We start from the raw sequence: 19,846 nt of genomic DNA on the forward strand, positions 1-19,846 counted from the left end.
CGACTCTAGAAGGCGTTTCTAAGCCGAAGAGCCAGTGCTGTCCGAAGATGTCTCCGTGATCATGTGGCTGGCATGACTAAACATCGAAGGCACATGGAATGCTGTTATCTTCCCACCAAAGGTGGTTCCTATTTTTCTACTTGCATTTTTATGTGCTTTCGAACTGCTAGGTTGGCAGAAGCTGGGACAAGTAACGGGAGCTCACTCCGTTACACGGCGCCAGGGATTCGAAGTGCTGAACGGCCGACCTTTCTGATCAACAAGTTCAGCGTCTTAGTCACTGAGCCACTGCGTAGTCTTCCCCAATCTGGATCTCTTCCAGATGTGAGGATTTCAACTTTAAGATTTCTCCAGCCAGCATTCCCCTAGTTACACACCCTGAAGACATCAACTAAGGTGCCTGGGGAAATTCTGGGAGTTGAAGTCTGCAGATCTTAACGTTGCTAAAGTTGAGAAACACTGTGCTAAACTGGAAGGTTATGTTTTGACTGGCGAGTCATAGCCTATGCAGGGCCATGTCTGCTCAATAGCATGACTTCTTTTTATCCCAAATACAGCTTTTTGCTTCTTAGGATGGAGTTCAGCCCAGCCAAGACTGGGTCCACACACATCATTCTAATCCATAATTTTGCTATCTTGGTTTTTGGTGAACTCAGCCACTCGGATTTATAGATCCTGGTTAATGGTTTAGCAGCATGATCTCGAATGATCTATGGTTAGCCAGATTTGTGAATCCATCCCTTGTCTACCTATTCACCTTATTCATTTCATCTTCTACACGACAGTCACCAAGTTTCCACTCCTCCAACTGCTTCTTTGTATCATTCCATTGATCCTGATACCAACTGCTGTATTGAGCAGGTGAAAATTCAGACATGTTTGCGGGAAGCACAGCCGAGAGGGAGCCATTCTTCACCAGCTCTGTCAAAAGGTCTGCATTTCTGCCAAACAAATAAATATACAGTAGTAGAAAGGTTAGAAAACACATGGACCCCCCAAACAGAACATAAAAACCCAAACTCAGTGACCTGGAAGACATTAGCCATGGTTGGGCAACCAAGGCTTGGAGGCAACATTGGAATTTCAAGAATAGGTTGGGTGACAACAGTGGAATTTGATGTCCAACACATCTGGAGGGTTCCAGATAGAGATTAAACTGTTGCAAGCTAATTGGTGGCGTAGTGGTTAGGATACAGTATTGTAAGCTAACTCAGCTAACTCTCATTCATATATATGAATGAATATGAGAATAAATGTGTTTCATGGACTGGTCATTAGTTCTAATAAGGAGTGTCCAATAAGGCAGGGGTGTCAAACTTGCAGCCCACAAGCCAGATGCATCACGCGCAGGCCACGCTCACCCCAGCTCCACGAAGGGAAAACCCCATCACGATATGTTATGTGCAAACGCACGAAGCTCCATTTGGATGAATGGAGACTGGCAGAGAAGCACAAGTATCTTCCGCTCTTGTGCGAACCTCCATTCTTGTAAATGGGGCTGCACGCACCAGTTGCTCGCACAAATGGAGCTGTGAGTGCGTGCATGTGCCTACCACTCACCCCTCCCCTCCACGACTTGCTGGGACAGGCCACCAAGCTAGAAAGGTTGGGAACATCTACAATAAGAAATGAAAAAGTATGGTTAGAAGCAACCATAATAATAGTCTGCCAGGCTATCTCACCTCCTTTACATGGATGATCTGAAGTTGTGTGGAAAAATACCATCTGAAATAGAATTGCTGTTCAGCACTGACTGTATATACTGCGAAGATATTGCAATGGAGTTTGGACTAGGCAAATATGTCACTCTTACCATCAGTAAGGAAAAAATAGAGAAAACTGAGAGAATCAAGATGCACTATGGAAATTAACATCAAGAATCTGGATGAAGAGCACTACAAATATCCTTAAAACTGACATCATCAAGCACACTGAAGTAGAAAAAATATGGAAGTGAATACATCAGGAGAATGAAGAAGATCTTTAAGTCCAAACTCAGTGGAAGAAATACAATCAAGGCAATCAGCATCTGGGCAATTTCTATCATTAGATACACAACTGTAATAATGGATTTGACTCAAGAAGAATTAAAAGTTCTGGATAGGAAGACCAGAAAAATCAACCTCACAGTGACATTGACTACTTAGCAAGGAGCATAGATGGACATAGAATGTCCTAATTACACCAGACAATTGAAGAAGAGAAAAGGGAAAGAATATTTGAAGGATAGTGAAGAAAGTGTGCTGAAGCTAGTGCACTATTAATGTTTACTGAACACCAAATGTTCAGCCTACAAGAAAGACCAGATGAAGAGATGTGGAAAGGCAAAGTATTACATGGCCAGCACACACACACACACACACACCACACCACACCACACCACACCACACCAGGCAAAGAAGATAACAAGACCTGACGATGACTAAAAGCAGGAAAGTTGAAGAAACAGAGAGAGGGACTGATTCTAGCTATACAAGAATGACTGTGCCAAAAGGAAGCGAAGACATTATCAATAGCAATAGGCAATCCCAACACATCTGGAGCACTGCTTAAACACTATTGGAATTGAAAAAAATCCATCAATCAATTGCAAAAAACAGCTTTACTCGAAACAGTTTATATCATGCAACAATACCTTTTAAAACCATCAAACAACCGGTATTGTTGCATGATACTGGTTTTTTTTTTTTGAGTAAAGCTGTTTTTTTTGCAATCGATTGGTGGATTTTTTTACCCAATTCCAATGGTGTTTAAGCAGTGCTCCAGATGTGTTGGGGTTGCCTATTGCTATTGGCTAATCCTAGCCCAAATCCTTGGGAAGGATTTCATAGGTGGATAAAAATGCCAATTGTGGTCTAAACATCTGGTTGACTGTGCAATGAACCATAACAATACCCATAATAATATCTAATAATATCTCAAGTTGTGAAATGCCCTTCCTCTCTTGTAAGTAGCATAAAGGGGACAAAGTCAGTCAACCCATTTTAACTGCAAGATAGGTAACAGCCATGGGTTCTATAAATCCAATCTGCCACGAAAAGGAGCAATGGCTGAAAGATGTTGACGACAGATTTTTCTTTTCTTTTTAAAAAAATAATCTTTATTGGTTATACATTTTTTTAAAAAATAAGACATACAAATACAAATACAACTTTAAACATACAAATTCCCACCCACCCCCCGGGCGGTGACAGTCATTCACAGCCCAACTTTTTTTTTTTCTTCCTCATTGTTTAGTCTCTAACCAGCATCTTCTCGTTACAAAGTTCAGGGATCTATTACAATACCCATGTTCACTTTTAGTACCCATTGTTAACAACCGCTATTTAACTTTTCCCTGTTTTTAAGTCCCTGCCGTTCTCCTTGTCGCCCACATATACCATAGGTTCCAGCTAAGATAATGTTCCGTTTCTCCTTTGTCTCTCAGCCAACCCGTCATTCTGTCCATTTCTGCACATTCACAAACCTTTTTAATTATGGCACCTTCCGATGGTATGGTAGTAGATTTCCAAAATTGCGCATAGGTTATTCTTGCGGCCACAATTATATGTAGGATCAAACGCCAGATTTTTCTGGGAGTAAATGAGACTTGTCCCACTTATTATCTGGTACACGTGGAGCCAAGTAGCCCAACCAATCTAGGACGTACCTTCTGCTATTACACCTCCCTTTCTCCCCTTCAGTACTTGTATCATATCATACAGTACTTGTATCATATCCCCACTCAATTCTTTCTTGCAGGACTTAGTATCTAATGATAACGCTTAGACTTATATACCGCTTCACAGTGATTTACCACCTTCTCTAAGCAGTTTACAGAGTCGGCATATTGCACCCAACAGTCTGGGACCTCATTGTACCCACTTCGGAAGGATGAAAGGCTGAGTCAGAATCGAACTCCTGGCAGTGAGCCGAGTTCACCTGCAATACTACATTCTGACCACTGCATCACCACAGCTCTTGGTTGTATTTGTCGCCCTTTAACCAACAGTTAGCTGGACACTAACCTTACAACACAGCTGTGCGCCAACACATTGGCTCGGAAACCCAGCACGGCAAAAACCACCAGTGTGGCCAACACCGAGGTAAGGAAGTTGATGCCAGACACAAGCAACCCATCGATGTGGCAGTTGTTATGCTGAGGATTGTAGCTGGAGTAAGCAATGATGGTGCCGAAGCCCAGGCCCAGAGCGAAGAACACCTGGGTGGCTGCCTGACGCCAGACCTGCATATCTCCCCAAATGGACAGCTTGGGGAGTGGGGAAAGGTAAGATATTGTGAGACAAAAGGCATCTTTTCACATTTTTGCACCTCTGGCCCTTTTCTCAAGTGCTGAAAAACATAAAAAAACCTCAAAGATGTTTTAGTCATCTCATGATTGGACTATGCCGTGCATTACACACAGGATTGCCCTTGAAGACTATCTGGAAGCTGCGCATAGTCCAGAATGTGGCAATATGGACATGTCCAGGTAATACCTCTGCTTGGTGAGTTGCGCTGCAGGCCAGCAGGCCTCTAAATGCAATTCAAGGTGCTGGTTATTATCTATAAAGTCCTAGCTACATTGCCTGGGGAATTCTGGGACTTGAAGTCCATACATTTTCAAGGTGTCCAGGTTGAGAAACACGGCTATATGGGATAAGAATTGGATTTTGAGGGATTGCCTATTTCTGCCCATTCCATGCAGCCTGACAGAGCCAGCATACTCCAAGTCCCATCAATTAAACATCTGATGGGACCCATCTCTGACATGAGATCTGCACTACATAATACCATCCCAACCAGAGGTGGTATTCAGCCGGTTCTCTCTGGTTCAGGTGAACCAGTAGCAGTGGCTGTGGGAGGCTTCGCTCCTACCCTCCACCCCGGCATAATGCACAAGCACTGTTCATGCACAGAAGGCAGTCCACATACGCATGCTCACATTTGCCAACCAGTAAGGAAGGCACCATATTTTTCGGAGTATAAGACGCACCTTTTCCCCCCAAAAAGAGGGTGAAAAACTGGGTGTGTCTTATAGACTGAATACAGCATTTTTGGCCTCCTGAAACTCCGCCCCCTTCGCAAAAATGGCCGTGCACAGCTTTTAGGAAGCTTTCAGAGTGCTCCTGAGGGCTGGGGAGAGCAAATACAAGTGAAAAACGGGCCCGTTTTTTGCTTGTTTTTGCTGTCCCCCCCCAACCCCCAGGAACACTTTACAGGCCTCTCAAACTCTCTGCATGCCCTGTTTTTCACAAAAAATGAGGTGTGCAGAGGGTTTGGGAGGTCTGTAGAGTGCAAAAACTTTTTTTAAACTTACCTCTTCAAAATCTTGGTGCATCTTATATTCCCAAAAATATGATAAGTGAATCCTACCGCTGATCCCAACCTAGGTTTATTTAAACCCCCACCACCACCTTTGCAGGATTGTTTAAATGAGCCTTTAAAACCTGACTCAGTACTCAGGTCTTAGGTTAGAATAGATGTTGGAGCTCTTGTTGGGATGTTTTCTTATTCAACTGATTTTAATTTTCTCTGGACTTCCTTTTGGATAACATAAGCCATTTTTCTGTACAGCAAAGGCACTGAAAAAAAAAGTGCCTAATTTTAATGATGTGATCATGGGGATGCTGCAGCCAAGACGTAAGTTTTGGCTGCAGCATCCCCATGATCACATCACTAAAATTAGGGCGCTTTGCAACCAGTATGTATTTATAGCAGTTCCAGAAGTCATGTGATCTCCATTTGCAACTTTCACAGCTGACGAGCAAAATCAATGATGAAGCCGGTCAACTTAAGAATTGCATGATCCCCTTAAGAACTGCAATGATTTGCTTAACATCCGTTGTAAAATCTGAGGTGACTCACTTAATAACCACTTTGCTAAGCAACAGAAATTCTGGTCCAAATTGTGATAATGAGGACCGCCTATCCTTCAAAATCAGGATGGCGCCCAAGGCCAGAGTCTCTTACCTTAGGGGTGAACATGATCTTGATTCCATCAGCTGCCCCTTCTAACATCAAAGCACGTACAAGGAAGCAGAAGAGAACTACATAAGGGAACAGAGAGCTGAAATACAGAACCTGGAATGGAGAGAAGATATGGTGGAAATGAGTGTAAAAATCAAGGCATGGTGAGAATCATGCTGGCAGACGTTATTGATACACAAGGGTAAAATTTTGCTTTTGTGTTTCTGTAGTTTCTTTCCCACAAATATATTAACTTATTTATTTACTAGTTGGATATCCGTACTCCGCTCCGCACCTCTCCCTCAGGCTTGCCCCACAGAAGCCTCTCCTCTCCTCCTTCTCTCGCTCAGGCTGGCCCATTGATCCTCTCCTATCCCCTTCTCTCCCTCAGGCTTGCTCCAGAGGCCTCTCCTCTCTTATCCTCTTCTCCCATGTCAACATGCCTTGCAGGCTGGATGAGTCATGCACAGGCCATGCCCACATACAAATGGCAGTTGGAACAGAGTTTTTTCCAGGTGAGGAGGGGGAGTAGAACATCTAAATCCTTAGCATCAGAGTATGTTAATAATAATATAAAAAGTACTAATGGTCTGATGATCAATTCGAAAAATCCTTTCTTAGCGAGCACCTAAAAGCCAAATTTCAAGTTTGTAGGCTTTATGGTTCTGGAGATTTCGTGATGCTGCATGAGTGGTATTTTGCATGCATGCATGCATGCATGCATGTATGTATATTAAATTTATACAGGCAGTCCTTGACTTACAGCTGCAATTGAGCTCAAAATTTCTGTTGTTAAAGGGAAACAGTTAAGTGAGCTTGCCTCATTTTATGACCTTTCTTGCCACCCTTGTTAAGTGAATCACTGCAGTTGTTAAATTAGTCAAATTATTGTTAAGTGAATCTGGCTCCCCATTGATTTTGCTTGACAGAAGGTCACAAAAGGGGCTGCAATGGTCGTAAGTGTGAAAACTGGTCATAAGTCACTTTTAATCATGCCAATGTAACTTTGAACGGTTATTAAACAAACTGTTGAAAGCCAAAGACTATTGGTATAGCTGCCCATCTCATATGTACTCTGGGCAGTATACAAGATTAAAAATCCACACTATGAGGCACACCCCGAAAAGCAAATGGCTCTGATGTTCTTAGACGCACAGAAAACATTCGACAATGGCGGGGGGGAGGCTGGGGGGAAGGGGGGGAAGTATATTAGGCTTGAGGAGGGGTGTTAGGTTTTAAAATAATAAGAAAACATTCAACAATGTAAATTCGCGGTTTATGCTGTTGCAACTGGAACAGATGGGTTTTGGCAAGAAATTTACCCAAACTATACAAACTATATTCCACAAGCAATCAGCAAAGATAATGATAAATGGAGAGCTGACAGATCCTATTGAAATAAAGCCTCCTACATTTTGTCTTAACATTAGAAATCTTAAACAGAAATATTAAAGAGAAAAATGAAATAAAAGGAATGAAAATTAAAAAGGAAGAATATAAATTACAAGCATTTGCAGATGACTTGGTTTTCATTCTAGAGGATCCATTGGAAACTGCTCCCAAACTAATAGAAAAAATAGAGAAATATGGGAAAACAGCAGGATTGAAAATAAACGAAGATAAAACTAAGATCTTGACAAAGAATATATCAACAAGACGAAAGGAAGAATTAGCGGAAATCTTGGAGATGCAAGTCACAAACAAGGTTAAATACCTGGGGATATATTTAACAGCAAAATGTAGTGCACTTAAAGAGAACAATTATTATAAACCTAAACAAGAGATTGCGAATGATTTGAAGAAATGAGAAAATTTACAACTATCAATGATAGGGAGAATACATACAAACAAAATGAACATTCTACCCAGAATCCTATATTTGTTCCAGACAATACCAATCAGATTAGGGAAAGAATACTTTGATGATTTAAACAAGATAGTGCTGAAGTACATTTGGCAGGGGAAAAAAGCAAGATTAAAATTAAAATCACTACAAGATGCAAAAACAATTCCAATTGGGAATTGTTACCAGGCAGCAAGTTTGATGTGGCTTAAAGAATGGATAACACTAAGGAATTCTAGACTATTGATTGTAGAAGGTCATGACTTATTGTTGGGTTGGCATGTTTTTTTATGGTATAAGGGAACTAAAACACAGAGGTATTTCAGAAGCTATTACTTAAGGGAGGCATTGCTATTAAATTGGGAAAAGATAAAAAAGCAATATTATTTAAAAATTCCAGTCTGGCTATCAATTATTGAAGCCTTTTCATACCCAATAATATAGAAAAAGGAACAAATGGATATGGTGAAATGTTGAATGCAGAGGGTGAACTTAAATCTAAGCAAGAGTTGGAACAAGAAGGAATAAAAATGAATTGGTTTTCATATGTGCAAATACAATCTAGATGTGATAAAGATAGTAAAGAGGAAGGTTTTTATGACAAAATGACGGAATTAGATAAAATTTTAACAGGTACTGATAAAAAAGTAATTAAAAATTATATGGACTTTTACTAGAGGTTAAACTATAAGAAGAACAAGTTAAAGAACCTATGATAGTGTGGGGGGAAACGTTAGGCACGGGATTGAATTAGAAAAGTGGCAGAAATTGTGGTCTCAAAATTATAAAATGACAGTGTCAACAGATATAAGGAAAATTTGTATAAGATGTTTTACAAGTGGCATCTACCCTCGACAAGAATAGCAAGAATGTTCAAGAATAAATCAGTGTTGGAAATGTCATCAGACACCGGGTTCATATTACCACATGGTGGACTTCCACAGAAGCTAAAAGATATTGGACTAAAATTCACAGGTGGTTGGAGAAAATGACACAAAAACATATAGACTTTAAACCAAAGACCTTTTTATTGGAATCATACCAGAAATAAATAATAGAGACTTGAAATATTTGATTGTAAATGTTTTAACAGCAGCAAGAATTGTATTTGCAAAACACTGGAAAAATGAGAAAATATCAATGCAGGAGGCAATTATTCAAAAAATTATGGAATGTGCGGAAATGAGTAAATTGACATTTGAAATTAGAGAACAAGAAGATGAACAATTCTACAAAGTTTGGGATTTGTTTTATCAATGGTTAGATAAATAATCATGGTAATGGAAAAAGTGGGAGAATTTTTTTATATTCTAAGAATAGTGGAATTATAGATGCAATACCATAAGGATTTAGCACTGTTAAACAGATTAGAACGATGTAATGGAATGATGTATGTATGATTTCAATATATAGAATATTTTGTTTAAAATGTAGGAATAATAACAGCAGTCGAACTATTGATGCAAAATGATGTTGTGTGTATGGATTTAATATCTAGAATATCTTGTTTAAAATTAAGGAATAATAATTACACTTGAAAAATTGATATATAACAATAATGCATTTATGTTTACCTAATGAACAATTTGTGATTCGATATATAACTGTAGGTAGTGACCATGGAAACCAAACAACACGCTCTATGAAATGGAAGAAAGTTGTATGTGTTTTATGTTTTTGTTTGTTTAAAAATAAAAAATATATTTTTAAAAATCCACACTTAAAAATCCACAGTTCCCCTCGTTCAGTCTATAATCCAGATTATTTGGTTCCTCTTCTAATCCCAAAGTAAATGCAAATTTCCTCAGCCGTAATATCAGCTAGTGAAGATGAAAATTTTGTCCATTGTATCTAGGGGCTACTAGGTTGAAGAAGAGAAGACTATATGCAAGATAATAGTTGGAATATCAATTACAGGTACTCCTCAATTTATGCCCCATCATTTAGAGACTGTTTGAAGTTACAACAGACTTCCCCAGGGTTACATAGCCTCGATTTCTGGTGCCCCCACTCCCAAAATCAAGTGATCATATATTGGATGCTCAGCAAGCAGTCTACATTTTCAGCAGTTTGCGGTGTCCTGAAGTCATGTCACCATGATTTGCTGTTTTTTTGCTGGAAACCAGCGTTTATTTCCGGTTTGCAACAACAACAACAAAAAAACATCCATTGCGAACAATGGATTCATTTAATGACCACTGTGCTGACCCAATGAACCCTTAACTGCCTCAAATCAGATCATAAAGTGGTGTCCCGCTTGTAGACTGGCATGTCTTATGGCCATAACTGCGGGCTCAGTTACAGTAATAAGTCGAGGGCTACCCATATGAAGTCTCTTGAGAGAATATTTTTATGTAAAGACAGACAAGCAGACGCAACCTACCTTGCCTGAAGATTTAATGCCTTTGATCATGGCGAGACAAACCAGCATCCAAGCAGCAAAGAGGCAGCCAACAAGGGCTGGGTCAAGACCCCCACTCTCCTCTATGGAGTTGGTAATGTGCAAGGCCTTTCGGTTCCAGAAATAGATTGTGGGAGAACTGTCCGTGCATTCAGATTCTGTGACTGAAAACAGAGAGAGGAAAGGAGAGAACGAGAAAGAAAAAGAGAGTCTGTTAGGGTTAGGGGCCTAACAGCTTTTCTTTTTCCAATGATGCTGTAATAAAGAAAACATGACATTTCATTTGGAATATTGTGGAGAAAGTTCATACGTGTCTAGTACATCTAAACCAGTGTTTTTCAACCACTGTGCCGTGGCACACTAGTGTGCCGTGACATAGTGTAAGGTGTGCCGTGGGAAAAACACCTTATATATAGTCAATATAGGCACAGAGTTACATTTTTTTAACATTTTCTAATGGTGGTGTGCCTCGTGATTTTTTTCATGAAAAAAGTGTGCCTTTGCACAAAAAAGGTTGAAAAACACTGATCTAAACCATGGGTATCAAACTCAAGGCCCGAGGGCCAGATCGTGAGGTGTGCTTAGATCTGGCCCGCGGGGCCGCCCTGGAAACAGTAAAGGACTAGTTTGCAGTGCCTCTGCCAGTGAAAATGGAGCTTGGGGGGGCCTTTGCGAGCTCTGTTTTTGCTGGCAGAGGGTTGCAGGAGGCAGTCACAGGTGAAAACAGAGACAGAGCTTGGAAACCTGTTTTCGCTGGGAGGGCACTTGGGTCCCTATAGGTGCCCTCAATATGAGTGCCAGCTCAATATGAATGCCATCAAGCTGGCTATGCCCCCTCCAGCCAGGCCCCCCCAGCTCTCCCAGTCAAACACAACTCTGATGCGGCCCTCAATAAAATTGAGTATGATACCCCTGATTTAAACATAGAGATTTTTTTCTCATTTCATGGCAGTTCCATGTTATTTTAGAACTGCAAAGATTACAAAACTGACTTTAGCAAGTACAGAAAACATGAGCAAAAGGCAGGTTTATTTGCACAGCCACTGTTCTTTCACTAACTCTAGCCAACCATATATATAAATGCAGAAGTATTTTCAGAAAAGGCAATGAGGGTTTTTTTCCATTTTGAGGCTTGCATCCTTCAGTCTTCAGTTCCTACACTAACTGTTTGCCCTTGAAATGTACTGTAATTTGATGCAGTCAAATGTATTTTCCCAGACTGCAAATATAGAATGCCTTTCAGCATGTAGAAAGTCTCAATTTCAAATTATAATCTATTTCTTGACACTTAAGCAGGGTTGGGAAAGATTCATCTCTGGAAATCTGCGAAGTCTGATTCTATTTGGGTGTAAGACACTGGATAGATGGACTAATTGCCTATTTGCCCTCAGGTAGCTTCCAATGTGTCTCAAGTTCTTGCAATTTTTTCCTAGACAATTCAAGTGCTTTGCCAACTTTCCAGGGTGAACAAATAAAATATGTTGAGCCTTTTCACGAAGGTAATAAAAGTACCATTAAAATTTTTCTCTTCCAATGTCTGCTCATTGCTACTTTTTGCAGAATAAAGAGCAATTTATCATTAAAATTCCTCAGCTTCAGTTCTGAGCTACAAGTGCCTGTAAGCGTGAAAGTTTCTACTTTTATGTATTTCAAAAGAAACAGACAATTTATTTTATTTATTTAGCATACAGATATTGCACATTGGAAGCCAGGAGTCTACAATGTTATTATAGAATAATAGTTTGGCTACCTTAAGATGATAAGGCTTAACAATAATAAAATAGTAACAACAATAAAAGAGAAAGCCATAAATAACATTGCAGGGGATCTTTTTTTAAATAGGAATTACTCATAACAAAACACTGTAGAAAGAGTTTGTGGTCCATGGAACCAAATGACAAAGATGTAAATGACCACTAGATGGCAGCAATTGTTTTTGTATCAATTTTATATTCTTTAATACTTGTACTGCAGTTTTTCCAATATTGGCAAGCGTGGAATTCATTTCCCACGTTGGTAGGAATATTCCTATGTTGGTAGGAATATTCTGGGAGTTGAAATCCTTTCATTTTTAAAGTTGCCATGGTTGAGAAATACTATTTTATTGGTTGCCTAGATTTCTGCAGTCCAAGTATGACAATCCTAGTGGAAAATCACTGTTCAATTTACTTAAAGAAAGACATATAGTGTACAGACTATTTTTATTTAACTACCTTTTCTGCATCTAGGTATGACATTTCATGGCATGGGGAGTGGGGAACGTTTTAAGAGAGCAACTCAAAAGATTGCTGTGTTCCAGCTCAGCCTAGTGGTTTATTTACAATCTTCTATTCCTAGATTAGCTGTATTAGCTGTATAGATTACACTGTATAGTACAATGATGGCGAACCTTTTGTGGCTTGTGTGCCAAAAGCGGGGGGAGCGCAGGGGAGTCATGCACGGGCGTGTCACACCCATAATGCTATGTGCACGGTTTGCTCATAGGGTTGTTTTTTGCCCTCCGGAGCCTTTAGGGAAGCCTCCTGAAGCCTCCGGAGGGCTAAAACCGACCCTACGAGCAAACCGGAAGTATGTTCCCGAACTTCCGGTTTGCCTGTAGGGCTGGTTTTTTCGCACTCTGGAAGCTTCAGGGAAGCTCCTAAAGCCTCCGGAGGGCAAAAAATCGCCTCAAAAGAATGCCAAAGTGTACATGCCACAGGTTCGCCATCAAGGGGATAGTATATGCTTAATTTATACCAGATCAGGAGTCTGTCCCATTTTTGTCCACCCTGACTAACAGCAGCTCTCTGTGATTTAAAAGTGTTTTTCTCATGCCTATCTAGAAATTTTGAATCAAAATCATATCATTTCCCTTTGAATTAAAGCATGGTGTCCAACCTTCTGGCTCCACACATTGAGTAAAGAGAAATTGTATTGGGCTGCATGTAAAGTATGTAACATAATTAATGTAAGTCACATAATAATGCTAAAAGTTTACAATCTTGTGGGAATGCATTACTAGCTGTCCAGGTCCACATGTGGCCAATGGACTAGACACACCTGAGTTAGAGCCAATCTATACAGGTAGTCCTCAACTTACAACAGTTTGTTTAGCGACCACTCAAAGTTACAATGGCACCGAAAAATATGACTCAAGACATTTTTTTTTACAGTTACAACCTTTGCAGCATCCTGGTGACCATGTGATCAAGATTCAGATGTTTGGCAACTGGTTCATAGTTATGACCGTTGCTGCATCCCAAGGTCAAGTGATCAACTTTCACGACCTTCTGACAAGCAAAATCAATGGGGAAGCCAGATTCACTTAACAACCATGTTACTATCTTAGCAACTGTAGTGATCCACTTAACAATTATGGTAAGAAAGGTTGTAAAATGCGGCAAAATTAAGTTAGCAAATGTCTCACTTGACAACATAAATTTTGGGCTCAATCGTAGTCGTACATTGAGGACTTGGTCAAAGCACAGTTGGGATGATCTACTCAATCAACTGCTGATATTTTGATATCAGTATTTTAAAGAGCCTTAGGAGAAGTTGGAATTTAATTACTAGGGAAAGAGCTGGTTAAACCATTGCTCCACCCCATATTTCAAGGTTGGGAATGGTATGGAGGAATCCTTGCTAAAAGCAGCATGATTCTGTGATACAGAGATGCTACAAAACCCGAAAAGCCACAAATGCTTTCGGTTTTTTTTTCTTAAAGATTTTTTATTTTTATTTTTCAAAACAGACACAACACATAAAATCCTCTTTCTTTACATACTGTAGAAAGTGTATCAGTTGGTTACAAAAAAAATCTGTGTGTTTCTTTCACAGTCAGCCATGATTCATATTAATTCTAGTATTTTAAATCAAATATATTTGTACATATTGCCATCATCCTACCCCCATTCTCGTTTGACTATAATTGTTTAAATGTCCATCATAAAACATACCAAAAGACATAACCACATACTGGCATCTCATTTGTTATTTTTAGTATCCCAATAACACTATTCCTTATGGCCTATTCTAGCTAAACATCAATAACATTTAGTAACAAAGGTTTCTAATCTTCCTTTCCAAATCAGTGTTTACAATTTACATCCAATTTCCCCATGTTGTACCCATACCTATATATACATTGTCATTATCTCTCCTTAGTTTGATTATATCCATTATCATAATTTAATTCTTTTTTATTAATCTTTATATGTAACCAAAGCATTTTTCATCTTCCTTTCATGGGTACCATTCAATCTTCATATCCAATTACTACTTGTTATACCAATACATATGTATACATTATTATCATTTTCAATTGTTTATTTAACCATATCTAGATTAAACACTTTCATCTATCAGCCTGTATCTTTCCAATTAGCTAAACCCCCATAGTATTTATTAAGTTTTCTAATCCTCCTTTCCAAATCACCATTTAAAGTTTACATCCAGTTTCCTTGTTATACCCATATCTATATATGCATTGTTATTCTTATCCCTCTTTTATTTGACTATATCCTGTATCATATTTCCCCCCTACTAATCAGAACTTTAATTGTATCTAACTTAGTTCTTTTTTTAAAAAAATGTTATTGTTGTTGTTGTTGTTGTTATCCTTTATGTATAATCCCAAGGGATTGCTAATCTTCCTTACATGGGTACCATTCAATATTCATATCCAATTATACTCATCATAACACTACACATTGTATATATTAGTAACATTAGCAGTTATTTATTTAAGCTATATCTATTATCAATAAATTTCACTAGGTTTAACTAATTTTAAATTATATTCTTCCATTTATCAACCTGTATCTTTCCAATAACAAAACAATTTCATACCTTCTGCCATTTGTGGTACCAAATGCTTTTGTTTTTTGTGTTCTCACTTACCTGCGGCTGTTTCGTTTTCTGCTCCTGGGCAATCACTCCATGGAAGGGGAAACTGGAAAGAATTACCCAAGTAGAAAAGACTCCATGCCATAATGACATTATAATATAGGGCAACAAAAGAACACACCTGAAATGAAGAGCAAAATGAATCAGCATTCCACGCTATCCTTGGACATGTATACAGCTGCTTCGATGGAAGAGGGACCTTTTGCAGACAAACTGCAGATTATGTCAAAAACTTTTGAAAAGGAATGTGTTTAGAACATGTTAAACTTCTGAAATATTTCGATTTTCTAAAACAGAGATGCATTTTTTTCCAGACCTATGGACTAGCCCCATGATGGCGAACCTGTGACACGCGTAGCCATATCAGTGGGCACGTTAAGCTCAGCTCCAGCTGATTTTTTGGGCCTTTTGGGCCCACCAGAAGTTGGGAAACAGGTTGTTTTTGGCCTCTGGCGGGCCTCCGGGTTGTGTGTGGAAGGCCGTTTTCACCCTCTCCAGACTCCTAGAAAGGCTCTGGAGCCTGGGGAGAGCAAAAAACGGACTTTCTGGTCCGACCGGTAGTGGGCAAACAGGGCCTCCAGGGGAGTGGGAAGGCCGTTTTCGTCCTCCCCAGGCTCTTAGAAAGGGTCTAGACCCCGTAGAAGGCAAAAAACAGGTCCACCGTGGCATCATGTGCCGGATGGGGGGAGCGGGGATTGCGGACACATGCACAGGGGAGGGTGCATAGAATTATGGGTGTGGGCACATGTGCGCATGACCCCCCGCACTCCCCCTGCTTTTGGCACGCAATAGCAAAAAAGGTTAGCCATCACTGGACTAGCCATTCTAAGCTTTTCCAGGATGAGGATTACACTCCAAGCTGTAGGGAGCAGGCCAAAATAAAACTAAATTAGGTTTGATTTCATTTATGATTTAATTAATTCAAATTAAATATTTTTAATAAAATATTTCTCCAGTCATGGGTTCTTTCCTTTCTATCACATCACAAGCAATCGCAATCTGAAAACATTTGAAGATGCAATGGTTGCTAAACAACCCACTGTTTGCTATGACTTGTTTTTACTAAAAACTAGAAATAAACATCAGATTTCAACCAAAAAAAACCCCTTCAAATTGTGCTCGTGTGATCATGGGATACTGCAAACGGCTGCAAATAGAGGCTTACTGCTGAGCACCCAAAATGTGTTCAAATGACAACAGGGAGCCTTCCTGGTTATTGAAACTTCAGAACTAGGTTGGATAGGAACTATAAGTTTGAACTGTTGCAAAGCAACTGGTTGTAAGACAAGAACTACTTGTAAGTCTTTTTTTTTTTAGACCATAAGAGTATGATTGTTGGTAGCAAAGGGTAAACATTTCCACCCACTAGATAAGATAACCTTTATTGTCACTATTTTCTATGAACACACTGGCATACATTAAAAAATTGAAATTCTGATGCCCACTCTCAAAAGTATACATGTATGTATGTATGTGTGTACACACACACACACACACACCAGTGGTGGGTTTCAAAAACTTTTGGAACCTCTTCTGTAGGTGTGGCCTGCTTTCCGGGTCCACTGGTGGAACCTCTTCTAACTGGTTCAGTAGATTTGACGAACCGGTTCTACCGAATAGGTGCGAACCGGTAGGAACCCACCTCTGACACACACACACACACACACACACACACACACACACACACACAAAATCACAGACCATTTAGAACACGAGTTCCCTAATGTTTCCAGCTTTGCAAACCGGCAGGAGGTGGGGAGGGAATGGTTTGCACAAGCAATCGACAAGTGTGTGTGCAGCTCCATTTGTACAAGCAGTATGTGTGCATGCCTGCTGTTCACACAAATGGAGTATGTGCACATGTGCTCACAAGTGAAGATGAAGGCATGCTTGCTGGCCATTTCCATGGTCCAGTTGCAAACCCCTCAGAGCCCATTAGTGGGACTACAGCCCACAAGTTGGGGATCCCTGGTTTAGAATACATAATGGAAAAAGAGTCTTGAGATTTAACAAGGTTGATACTAAATGGTATAAAGCAATTACAGAATCTAGTTTTTCTGCTTTGGATGGTGCGAAGCCTCCTAAAGAAAAACGTGTCATAGGGAATGTACCATATTTTTCAAAGTATAAGACGCATCTCCCCCGCCCCCCCAAAAAGAGCGTGGAAATGTTGGTACATCTTATACAATGAATATAGCCATTTTGGGCTTCCTGAAGCGACATCCCATTTTTGCGAACCATGTGGCTGTTTTTAGCAAAAATTGGGATATTTTTGCCTTATCCCAGCCCTGCTGAAGCGTACAGAGTGCTGCTGGGGACTGGGGGAAGGCAAAAACTTTTTTTCTGACTTACTTCTTTGAAATCTTGGTGCGTCTTATACACCGGTGTGTCTTATAGTCCAAAAATACAGTATATAGGCTGTAAGCTGCTAAGAGTCGTGTTGTAATATGGTTCCTTGTGTAGGTGTGTGTCCTCCATGGCCTAGTTCATACTAGGGCCTGCAGAGTCACACTGAATCACACAGGAGACAACTGGCTCCGAGAAAGCCATAACATCCTGATAGTGAATAACATAACATTCTGAGATGTGCCCTACCAATGACGCCCAGGATTTGACCATATATAGAGAGAACTTTCCTGAAGCAGTAGATTAGAAATTGTACTTTTACAGGCTGTTTTCTATCACATGTTATTGCTCCTCCTGCCTTTGTCCTGTCTCAATAAAAGGGGCTCTCAGGTTCTCATCTGGGTCGCTCCATCCCGAGAAAGCTTGACTCCTGTCTTTTCTCAACATTGGCCTCATGGGCGAACAGCGGAAACTTCACAGAGTCGCCTGGTGGCAAGGTAGGCAGCAAATTAATTAATTAAGTAAGTAAAAAAATAAAAACGTTCCTTTTGATTAACGGGAAGGTTAATCAATTGTATTTTTCTCACCAGTTGGTTTACTCTGAAGGACTTTTTTTTTCTTTTCAAAACATAAATAAACGTCAGACTTAGAAGAATGGTGACATGGCACTTACCACACAGCTTGCAAAGCCAATGCCTACTAGGCGAGGGCTGATGTGCTTCCAGACGCCAATGCTGCCCTGTCGGATAATCTGCCCAGCGGCCAGTTCCAGGAAGAAGAGGGGGATTCCAATGATGAAGAGGAGCAACAGGTATAAAAGCAGAAAGGAACCTGTCCAACAAGAGGCAACATTTTACAGATTCCAGTCATTCTGGCAATTATTCCACGACACTAAACTGGTTGAAAGCAGGTTAAGCAAACCTCAAATACTGCCCTTGCTTGCTAAAGAATGGATCTTCTCCTTTAAATATGCCTTTTGCCCTTCATTTCTCTTAAGAGATTAATATAGTTTATGGATCATATTCTGAATGTCTCTCGCATTTATGCCTCTGTTCTCTTTCTGTGCTTCCCCCTCCTTCCCCTTAAGCATTAAGCAAGACTATTTAACCAGGTATTTATATCCATATATAAAAAAGCATGGGTCTCCAACCCCTGGGCCACTATCGGGCCATGGCCTGTTTGGAATGAGGTTGTACAAATGACCTTTGTGCATGAAACTCCATTTTTGCGAGCAGCTGGCACTCACACTCGCTCCATTTGTGTGAACAGTGGGCAGTGCACACATGTGCCTGCTGATCACACAGAACATCTCCCCCACCCCACCCGCCACCTGGCTGCCACTGCAGCAATGTATTCAGCAGGTTCTGATCAGTTTTGGAGAATCGGTAGCGGAAATTTTGAGTGGTTCAGAAAACTGGTAAATACCACCGCTGACTGGCCCCGCCCTCTTCTATTCTCTGCCTCCTGAGTCCCAGCTGATTGCATTTGGATTTGGATTTTATTCAATTTGTAGGCCGCCCTATTCCCCGAAGGGACTCAGAGCGGCTGAACAAAGCCAAGGGAGAGGAAAATTACAAAAAGTGAGACAAAGACAAACAAACAATACAAACAGTTTAAAAGCACAACAGACACAGCAAATTCGAGTAGGGGGGGGGACTCAACCCCAGGCTTGCTGGCACAGCCAGGTCTTCACGGCTGTCCGGAAGGCCTGAAGGGTGGAGAGGGTCCGAATCTCCACGGGGAGCTCATTCCAAAGGGCCGGGGCAGCCATAGAGAAGGCCCTCCTCCGAGTAGTCGCCAGCCGACATTGGCTGGCAGATGGAATATGGAGGAGGCCTAATCTGTGGGATCGAATGGGTCTGTGGGAGGTAATCGGCAGAAGGCGGTCTCTCAAGTACCCAGGTCCAATACTATGTAGGGCTTTATAAGTAATAACTAGCACCCTGAAGCGTATCCGGAGACCAATAGGTAGCCAGTGCAGCTCGCGGAGGATAGGTGTAACGTGGGTGTACCGGGGTGCACCCACAATCGCTTGCGCTGCTGCATTCTGGACCAACTGGAGTCTCCGAACACTCTTCAAGGGCTGCCCCATGTAGAGCGCATTGCAGTAGTCCAGTCTTGAGGTCATGAGTGACTGTTGTAAGATCCTCCCGGTTCAGGTAGGGACGCAATTGGTGCACCAGGCGGACCTGGGCAAACGCCCCCCTGGTCACAGCCGACAAGTGGTGATCTAAAGTCAGCTGTGGGTCCAGGAGGACTCCCAAATTGCGAACCCTGTCTGAGGGGTGTATAATTTCACCCCACAGCCTGAGAGATGGAATACTAAGCCAATTTGTGGGAGGAAAAAACACAAGCCACTTGGTCTTGTCAGGATTGAGAGCCAGTCTGTTCACCCCCATCCAAACCCTCATACCCTCCAGGCA

General features: G+C 40.8%; 1 protein-coding gene across 2 annotated transcripts in view; it reads right to left on the bottom strand.

Annotated features, from left to right (window-relative positions):
• Positions 1 to 19,846, bottom strand: part of SLC6A16 (solute carrier family 6 member 16) — a 48,631-nt gene that overhangs the window by 11,473 nt on the left and 17,312 nt on the right. For both annotated transcript variants that reach the window (XM_087713826.1, XM_087713827.1), the window contains exons 4-9: positions 18,097 to 18,254; positions 15,072 to 15,198; positions 10,176 to 10,357; positions 5,953 to 6,063; positions 4,008 to 4,249; positions 758 to 941 (exon numbers count right to left, since the gene is read on the bottom strand). In XM_087713826.1, the coding sequence (XP_087569952.1) occupies positions 758 to 941; positions 4,008 to 4,249; positions 5,953 to 6,063; positions 10,176 to 10,357; positions 15,072 to 15,198; positions 18,097 to 18,254 (1,004 nt within the window). The remainder of the gene's footprint in view (positions 1 to 757; positions 942 to 4,007; positions 4,250 to 5,952; positions 6,064 to 10,175; positions 10,358 to 15,071; positions 15,199 to 18,096; positions 18,255 to 19,846) is intronic.

Source organism: Thamnophis sirtalis, unplaced genomic scaffold (assembly GCF_051295495.1).
Source record: "Thamnophis sirtalis isolate CommonGarterSnake01/CBP01778 unplaced genomic scaffold, rThaSir2_p1.2 scaffold_4, whole genome shotgun sequence".
Taxonomy (NCBI): Eukaryota; Metazoa; Chordata; class Lepidosauria; order Squamata; family Natricidae; genus Thamnophis; species Thamnophis sirtalis.